Source organism: Eurosta solidaginis, chromosome 2, assembly GCF_040869045.1.
Source record: "Eurosta solidaginis isolate ZX-2024a chromosome 2, ASM4086904v1, whole genome shotgun sequence".
NCBI classification, from domain to species: Eukaryota; Metazoa; Arthropoda; class Insecta; order Diptera; family Tephritidae; genus Eurosta; species Eurosta solidaginis.
The window spans coordinates 206,105,685-206,115,243 of record NC_090320.1 but is presented as its reverse complement, the minus strand read 5'-3'; the positions used below and the strand labels follow the sequence as shown (position 1 = coordinate 206,115,243).

The window sequence follows — 9,559 nt, the reverse complement described above, 5'->3', positions numbered from 1 at the left end:
CTCCGGTAACACTGCACCATTAAGTTACTAGCCCGACCATCTCGGGAACGATTTATGTGGCCACATTAAACTTCAGGCCATTCCCTTCCTCCCCACCCCCAAGTTCAATGAGGAGCTTGGGGTCGCCAGAGCCTCGTCTGTTAGTGAAACATGACTCGCCGCGGATAGGTGAGGTTGACAATTGGGTTTGGGGAAGCTATATATTGCGCTGGAAACCTGAAGAGTTGCGCTACACAACCCCTTGAATCTGGTATTTCAGTCGCCTCTTACGACAGGCATACCTACCGCGAGTATATTCTGATCCCCTGACCCGCTGGGGTTTTCTCTTTCATTCGCTCAAGCAGTCAACTGTGACGTAAGTGCGCAGAACGAAGCTATTTTGAACTGGTGAGTGCGCAATCTAGTAATGGGATTTGTGCATCTCCTAGGTCGGATACAAATCTATCGACCTATCGGTTAATTTTCTGGTCTCTATTTGACTTTGTTTACAAAAATCAATACTGCAAATTTGCTAATACATCAGCTGGTTTGGGCGGTAACAATTGGTTAAGCTACGATGATTTTCAACTTTGGGTGGAATAATATTTAGCGAGTGAGAATTAAATATTTCAAAAAGGATGTAGATACGCATACAATTTAACGAAGCGTGTCAAATACCAGTTTAGAGTATAATGCTACCAACATTAACAACATATAATCGTTTGGATGGGCCAAAACCAATATTTCGTGTACCTTTTGGTAAAATTGCAATTGCAGTTGTCAGTCTACCACTGTGTGGTTTCGTATTCTGTGTAATATGGTCCGTAATTTTTGAGTTTGAACGCTCAACGGCAACACACTGTGATGTATCCAATTATTTACCCTCCATATCAGCAGCCATTGGAAATTATGAGCCACAAAAAACAATTTGGCGTTTGGCAATCACAATACAACTGCCAGCACGTATCGCTGTTACCAAAATGTATTTGCAATATTACAAAGATACAATACGACGAAATAGGCGCATATATGCAGTAATTGCTTGTACGCTAAGTATGATTGAAAATTTTGCATTGCTAAGTCTATCGCTATGGACTTCTTTAGATAATTATCCCATACATCGAAATTCCTTCGTTGTATTTATTGCATGCAGTGAAATTTATATGCTAATCTCGTACTTTCTAAATAAGAACGGTCGTAAAATTCCACTCTTGCCAATGGAAGAAAAATCATTATTTTATAAAAGGAATTTATTTATAATTAATGTTGCTGCATTTATTTTAGCTGGTTACTGCTTCATGAGGCATAATTCATTTTGTGAGCCTGGCGGTATGTTTTGAATTGGCAAAACAAATTAGGTTGAATATGTAATTGTAAATTTGTTTTAATATTTTTTCCAGTCTACACATTTTTTGCGATTTTCGAATATATTGTTGTACTGACGAATATGGCTTACCATATGACCGCTTATTGGGACTTTCATGCAATGCATGTTACATTTGACTGGGAGCGGGGACTTTATTTATCACAATTTTAATTGAGCTTGCTTTAGTAGAAATAGTTAAACATAGTATTTATTATCATATATTTTTAAGTCGAAAGATTACTTAACTAACTTTACAAATGAAACACTTATTTTTTACACATAAGCTTTAGCAAAGATTACAAATTACGATTTTAAATGCACATAATAAAGTGCACCAGCGCGCTAAGTATTATACATCTACACAAACATACGTCATATATACAATTATGTTCAAAAACATACTAAAAGTGCAAAATGTACGCAAATAGGTAGGAAATACAATAAATTATTAACTTTATTGGGCCATTGTCTTCATTGTTTCAATAAAAATATTTAGTGACACATATGTACGTACGCATGTAAATTAAAACCGAACCATAACAGCCTTACACCAAACTATGGTTAGATATCGAGCAGAAGATAAAATTAGCGTTAGAGGTCGACTAGCGAAACACTGTAGAAATATGACCTTTAACCAATGCACCTATAAAATGAATTACATTTCTTTTAGTTTTCACAGCATTAATGAGCCTAAAACTATGTAGTTCTTACATCTTTCCAGGCGCGAAGTTGGTTAGGGAACTATTCTTGTAACAATGAAAACCTACATCCAACAAGATGTTGACCTCGTTAAACATACAAAATCTACATACTTGAAATTTGAAATAGACCTTCAAAATACAGAGCCATATCTTCTTTTATTTTTCAGTATGTGGATTTTGTCTGCTTTAATAAGCCTTCGGAGTATTACAAAAATGCCTACAACACAAGAACTTCACAAAAAGTATTTATATTCTTACATGCTGACCTATGTAAGCTTCTCTGGTGCTAGGAATATTACTTTACATATACACAAGTTAACCGGCCAAAGCGTGTTGTCTAAATACGCCTTACGTTTCATAAATCCTTACTAAATCATCAAGCGTGATTTCATACCCGGTAACTGGGCAATTTGAACGCTCTTTCAAATGTGTTACTATACATTTCCAGCAATAGACATATCCAGATATACCGCATGCTGTTGGTATTGTAATTTTCATAAGACAAACTGGGCAATAACCTTTTGGTAAATCGTTCCTATTTTCTCCCCCCTGTGTAAATGACTTGGGTGTTTTTAATGTACCACCAATTTTGCGACGTTGATCATTCGAATACCACCATTGAATAAATTGTAGAAAGAATGCCAATACTTCGAGCAATTTTAAAAATACATAAGTGGTTTTATCCTCTTTCGGTGGCTCGTGAGGGTAACGCAGCGTTAGACCGAGTGCTCGAAAAATGGGTGAATGACTTTTGGCATATTTTATAAGATACATAAATGTATGTATTGCTTTGGATGCTTGGTATGCATGTAAAGCATTTAAAAAATATCGTTCGCCAAATGTGGTGTCTTCATGTTGAGCACTACGTGTTTTAAGTTTGCGTTCAAAATAAGGCAACATAGTTAATATACTGGCTGATATAACTTGTTGACGACGTGTTATCAATTCACCTGTATCTGTCGCTGTTCGTTGCAAACCATAGAAACTCTCACCAAATGATGCGCCACGATTATGTAAATACATGTACTGGAGTAACCATGTTACAATCGGTGATACTTCCTCCCGAAAGCTCCATGTTCGCCAAAGCTTAAAGTCCAATCGTATATGAAAGAAGTCAAAAATTTTACTTAGCGCTGGGTAAATAAGTGAGTCTAATGTTTCAGCAGCACTTATATCAAATATTGAAGGTATATTTTGTAAGTTTTGACGTAAATTGGCTCCTTCAGACATAGTGTATTATTTAAATGATAAACAGGTGTAATTGCCACAGCGAACCAGCAGTTCGTAAAAAAAATGAACGTATGATTTTTGACATTTGTTATCGATAATCATTTGTTCACATTCTGTGGGATTTCAACAATCGCTAACGCTAAAGGTTCATGCATATTATGCGACGCGACACGTAACGACAAAATAATCGCGGCATTTTGCCTAAGAGTGCATGCACACTAAGCGACGCGACACGTTCCACAAAATATTCGCGGCATTTTTGCCTAATAGCCTCATTCTGCTTGACGATATCGTCTCCAAAACGATCATCGTTCGTGTGTTCGTATTATGAATTGCAATACGATAGACAAAACGACAACAGCTGACTGTTACGTAACGAAAATGCTCGATTGGTATTCTGTATCACGAAAAGGTGCTACCAATACGAAAACAAAGTGTCAAAAACAAACAACAGGTATTCACCTATCGCTTTGGTTGAAAATGAGCGGCAAAAACAAAAACAGTGAGTATTACTAATTAATTAGTCATTATTGTATAAAAAAAAAACTTGTATTTTATATTAGAAAATTCAAAAAAGACCAAAAGCGCCCAATTCCTCGTGCTCGTTCATGGGCTGGAAGCAAATGTGGAAATTTTGAACAAATCTACAAATAAAATTATTTTGTAAACAATGTCAACACAGGCGCAATTTGTTATTTTACTCAGCGTCCGGTAAGTGAAGAACGTTCGAGCGGTCTCTCAATATCCGCCTTTGGATTTTTAATTCTTCTTCTTGGGACACTAATCACTATATCACTATATTTATTTCACTAAAAACTTTATTTTTATTTCACTTATTTTGTAAACTTTATGGACGTGCGCAAAAACAAAACATATGTGCACTGAGTTGCAAGTTTGACACTTGCTATCGTGTAGTTGACGAACGACGTAAAGCTACACGATAAACGGCAACGTAAGATTCAGAATACCATGAACACACGCTATCGTCCAAGCAGGTATCGTTCGCCAAACAGAATGAGGCTGTAATTGGTCAACTTGGTCGTGTCGTGTCGTCCGACTACCGCTATGGGCAGCGATTTAGTTTAGCACCTCCGAGTTCGGGGTTTAACTTGGTATCAAATGAAAGAGGGAGTTCTCCCGATCACAAATATATATATTTTAAAGTGCGCAAACTTATAATTGAAAAGTTATTTGTTGTTAAAGTTCCAAATTTCTATACAACTTTTATATGTGTATACGTATATATATTGTCACGGATATTAGCATCACTAAGCTATACCATCACTAAAGCGATGCTAAGCGATATTTACGTCAATAATCAAATCATGTATACACATGTATAAGGCAGCCGAGAGATGTCACACACAGATGCATTTACTTATACGCCTATGTGTGCGCGAGAGACTGTAAACTACAAACATTCACATCAATAATTCAATCATTATGTATCTACATAAACGAATAAATATTTGCGTCTACATATATGTACCATGTACGTATACGAGCAGCGGAGAGTCAATGCACTAACACATGCATATATCTGAAAAGTTTGAAAGCTATTGGACTAGTAGATTCTGGAAGCGCCTAAAAGATGTATAAAATGTGCAATTTTAGTTATAGCTGAGAAGTTTGAGAGCTCATGGACAATGCTAGTAGATTCTAGAAAAATGCGAAAGAGGAAACCAAAGAGTATAAAAGGCGACAGATGTAGAGGCGCTGTAATTCAGTTTGAATTGAGCACTCAATCAGTCATTGATTAAGCACGTGATCTGGCGGCCAATAGTAGAGTTCAATTTGAGTTATCAATCAGTTTGGTTATTAAGCCAGCGAGTAGCAAAGTATAACTGATATTGTGAAGTACTTTAATAAAGGCCATTTTTCCATTATTCAATATTGGAGTTATTTATTCAACAGTTTAGTGATTCGAACTTAGCAGAGGATTGCAAATAAGAGGATTTGCAAGTAAATTCGTTACAATTGGTGTCAGAAGAGGAATTGTTGAATAAATTCCGAATACTTCGAATAAACTTGAACATCCCAAAGTTGAGTGAATTGACGATCCAGCAACTGAAGGAGGAGTTGGAAGTGGAGTGGCTACTTTTGGCGATAAATCCCAGCTACAAAAACGACTAAGTGTAGCTATGGTATTTGAAGGAATCTACAATGCTGAGGAGTATGACTTTCATTATGATAGCGACAAAACAACAACAAAAATGGAAGACAAAAATGAAACACCGCAGACAGTGACGAATACAGTATCTGTACAAACATCGACAATGGCATCTCAGCTGGAGTCACAGGAGGCACGCATTTCCGAAATGGCGTCGCAAATGTCATCTCAATTGGAAGAACAGAAGACATATATGTCATCTCAATTGGAAGCGCAAGAGGCACGTATATCTGGAATGTCGACAAACATTTCGGAACAGGTAACAGGACGAGCAGGATGCAAAAATTTTACAACTCGAGGACAAAATTGATGCCGAGATAGAAGCGTTGAAAGGTCTTATGCAACAGTTACAACTAAATCGCTCAGCTGGTCCAGCGAGCAATCCGAAGATAAAAACTCCATCTTTTGACGGCTCTATTCCTTTCGAGGTATTCAAGCTTCAATTTGAGAAGACGTCAGCAGTGAACAACTGGAATGCTGAAGATAAAGTGGCTGCTCTATTCGTAGCATTGAAGGGGCCAGCAGCCGAAATCCTACAGACGATTCCCGAAAGAGAGCGGAACAACTATGAAGCATTGATGGCCGCTGTCGAGAGACGTTATGGAAGCGAGCATAGAAAACAGATATACCAAATTGAGTTGCAAAACCGTTACCAAAAAGCAAACGAGACGTTACAGGAGTTTGCTTCGGATGTTGAAAGATTGGCTCATCTTGCAAATGCGGACGCACCCGTGGAATACACAGAAAGGGTAAAGATTCAGAGCTTTATTAACGGCATACGGGACGTCGAAGCGAAGCGAGCCACATACGCGAACCCAAAGTCAACATTTGCTGAAACGGTATCCCTGTACTGACTCAGGAAACAGCGTCACTTTTGAGTAAGCCCGCATACAAAGCTCATCGCGTGGAAGGGAAAAGGCCCGATTGGGTAGACACAATTTTGGAAGCACTGAAGGGATTACAACAAAATAATGCCAGAGTTATGAAGTGTAACCCAAGTCACATTGCACGTCATTGCAGAACCGGTCATGGTAAGTCCAACTTGGCTGGTCGTAAAAGCAAAGCTGGAGGAGATAAACAAGAGCGAGTCAAATGTAAAAATCGAGGACTTGCCCCAGCTATGGAATGTCGTGTGATACCTATCTCGCAAACTGGAAGGAAATCGAGCAATCTTACCGTCAAAGGAAATGTGGATGGCAAGGAGCGTGTACTGACTGTAGATACGGGCGCATCTCATTCATTGATCCGATCTGATTTGGTCAACAGGAAAGTAAAGCCATCTTAATTGGGGAGGTCATGGTTCTACACAAATTCGTTGTGGCAGAAATCGTTGATGAAGTCATATTGGGAATGGATTTCCTAGTTGACTATGACATCAGGATCGACATGCAGAAAAGGATTATGCATTATAAGAACCAGGATGTGCTAATTAACTTCAGTTTGGAAAAATGTTTCAGCAGTAATCGAGTACTGGTGGAGAAAAGTCGACAAAGGCCACGAAAGTCAAAGGTAAAGGTTGATGAAACGAATGGGCCAAACAAAGCGAAATCAAAAGTACCTGCGAGAAAAACACCGGCATTGACAAACCCTAATGAACGCACTAAAACGACTGCAAGAATTTTGCAGGAAGCATGCAAGGGTGGTTTCAAGCCATCGCGCACTTCTGTTGGGAAAGGGCGGAACGATACTGTCAAGCCAATCCGTCAAGCGCAAGCTCTGCGAATTAGTTCATTGGTCAAACAACAGAGTGCGAGGGAACGACTAAGGATAAAGAGTAGTAAGATCAAAAGCAGGTACAATGAGAACAATAATTCGGAAGGGTTCTTGGAGGGAGATTTGGTACTGTTAAACAACCCTCACCGGCGGAAAGGTGTTCCAGCCAAATTTCGGTGCATTTGGGAAGGCCCGTACTAGGTTGTGAAGAAGATCAGTAATTCCATCTACCGCATACAAACCATTGGGAAACCACGAAATAGAAAGGACGATCAGACTTAGGTGGAGGGCAGTGTCACGGATATTAGCATCACTAAGGTATACCATCACTAAAGCGATGCTAAGGCATGCTAAGCGATATTTACGTCAATAATCAAATCATGTATACACATATATAAGGCAGCCGAGAGATGTCACACACAAATGCATTTACTTATACGCCTATGTGTGCGCGAGAGACTGTAATCTACAAACATTCACATCAATAATTCAATCATTATGTATCTACATAAACGAATAAATAATTGCGTCTACATATATGTACCATGTACGAATACGAGCAGCGGAGAGTCAATGCACTACCACATGCATATATCTGAGAAGTTTGAGAGCTACTGGACTAGTAGATTCTGGAAGCGCCTAAAAGATGTATAAAATGTGCAATTTTAGTTATAGCTGAGAAGTTTGAGAGCTCATGGACAATGCTAGTAGATTCTAGAAAAATGCGAACGAGGAAACCAAAGAGTATAAAAGGCGACAGATGTAGAGGCGCTGTAATTCAGTTTGAGTTGAGCACTCAATCAGTTATTGATTAAGCACGCGATCTGGCGGCCAATAGTAGAGTTTAATTTGAGTTATCAATCAGTTTGGTTATTAAGCCAGAGAGTAGCAAAGTATAAGTGATATTGTGAAGTACTTTAATAAAGGCCATTTTTCCATTATTCAATATTGGAGTTATTTATTCAACAGTTTAGTGATGCGAACTTAGCAGAGGATTGCAAATAAGAGGATTTGCAAGTAAATTCGTTGCAATATTTTATGACATTAAAAATCTGTCCCTTCAAAAAACGCGAGTACTCTATAAATAATTTAAGGAATACTCCTTTGGGAGTATAGGACTGCTCCAAATCTAATCTGTATTCATACAAAAAATGTGCTCCAATTAACATTTCGATGTCCTAGGAGAGGAGTAGGTGATCCCACTCTCGCTTTGTTTGTGAGTATACCATAGAGTACATACGTGAGAGTACTTTGTTATGGTCCACTTGGGAGAGTCACCATTGGAACGTACCAATTGGCGGAGGATAGGAAAAGGGCTAGGATTCACCCTCACTCATGGTTGCCTGGGGTGGTTCAACACTTTGCTGGGTAATTCATCTCATCAGCTGGTTCTGTGTTTTTTTTTTGTATTTTCACTGGTACAAAGATTGCCACAAATAGATGACAAAAGTAAAACATAATCAACACCTTGGTAGTCACTATTCTCTCACGACACAAAAGTTGTTTCCCCTAAATCCCATACGCGTATCATCAACACGACGACTTTAAAATCGGAAAATGGTATGCGTGACAGGGACATGAGCCAACACGTGGGTTGAACGAACCGATAAAAACATCGAAGTATCGATTGATCGGTGGGATAGATAGCGGAACCATATACGGAAGCGGGCTTGGGTTTTTTCTTTTTCTGCTGGATTCGACTCGAGAGAGAGGGGTTTTTTCTTCTCGGTACTACCAAGGCTGAGTCAACAAAATAAATTTAAGTAAGTGGTCAAGCTAAATTTTTCTTGCGTGTAAGTGGCATTGGAAACAGCAATCTAACACATAGAAAGATTATGCTGAGAATGCTAAAATAATTTCACGAATAAGTGGTGGATTTGACCAAGACATGGATGGTGCGTTTCCATGGTTATGGTGATCAGCACAAACAAGTGATGTGCAACTACAATTTTAAAATTCCATATTGATTCACACATTTTGTTACAAGCGGACAAGGCATCGCATGCACTACAATTTTTCAATTTCATATGTGACTCACTATTCTTGCTAGAAGCTGACGAAACAGCGCAGGCACTACATTTTTTTTCTATTTCATATTGATTCACACATTTTGCTACGGCTAATAAAACAACGCAGGCACTACCGTTTTCCAATTCTTGCGTGGTTCACTTATTTGGCTACAAGTTGGTAAAAGCATTTTGCAAAAGCTAGGCAAGGGTGACCGTACGCAGAAGATATTTTCGAGGATCACTTAAATAATTTTAATCGGCAACCTGGACCTGCGAACAGATTTTGATAAGAATTCGTACATTATATTGAGGCATTAGACCTATCAAGCTTCGTCCCCGTTGCGCCATGCCTGAAACCCAGACGCCCTAAATCTATACATCGCCAGGAAGC

The 9,559-nt window shown here is 38.7% G+C and overlaps 2 protein-coding genes across 2 annotated transcripts; one reads left to right on the top strand and one right to left on the bottom strand.

The window, feature by feature from the left end:
* The first annotated feature begins 494 nt into the window (after positions 1–494).
* On the top strand, positions 495–1,816 carry LOC137240554 (post-GPI attachment to proteins factor 2-like). Its single transcript, XM_067766985.1, has 2 exons — positions 495–1,308; positions 1,380–1,816. The coding sequence occupies exons 1-2, from the start codon at positions 672–674 to the stop codon at positions 1,514–1,516; spliced, it is 774 nt and encodes a 257-aa protein (XP_067623086.1). The 5' UTR covers positions 495–671; the 3' UTR covers positions 1,517–1,816.
* On the bottom strand, positions 1,212–3,368 carry Pex12 (peroxin 12). Its single transcript, XM_067766984.1, has one exon. It carries the CDS (start codon positions 3,274–3,276, stop codon positions 2,395–2,397), a length of 882 nt encoding a protein of 293 aa, XP_067623085.1. The 5' UTR covers positions 3,277–3,368; the 3' UTR covers positions 1,212–2,394.
* Between the last annotated feature and the right edge of the window lie 6,191 nt (positions 3,369–9,559).

Bases quoted from the DNA above. Each gene is read 5' to 3' on its own strand.
- Pex12 (XM_067766984.1), bottom strand. From the start codon at position 3,276: ATGTCTGAAGGAGCCAATTTACGTCAAAACTTACAAAATATACCTTCA.
- LOC137240554 (XM_067766985.1), top strand. From the start codon at position 672: ATGCTACCAACATTAACAACATATAATCGTTTGGATGGGCCAAAACCA. The intron at 1,309-1,379 runs GTATGTTTTGAA...TATTTTTTCCAG, and splicing joins TTCATTTTGTGAGCCTGGCG to TCTACACATTTTTTGCGATT.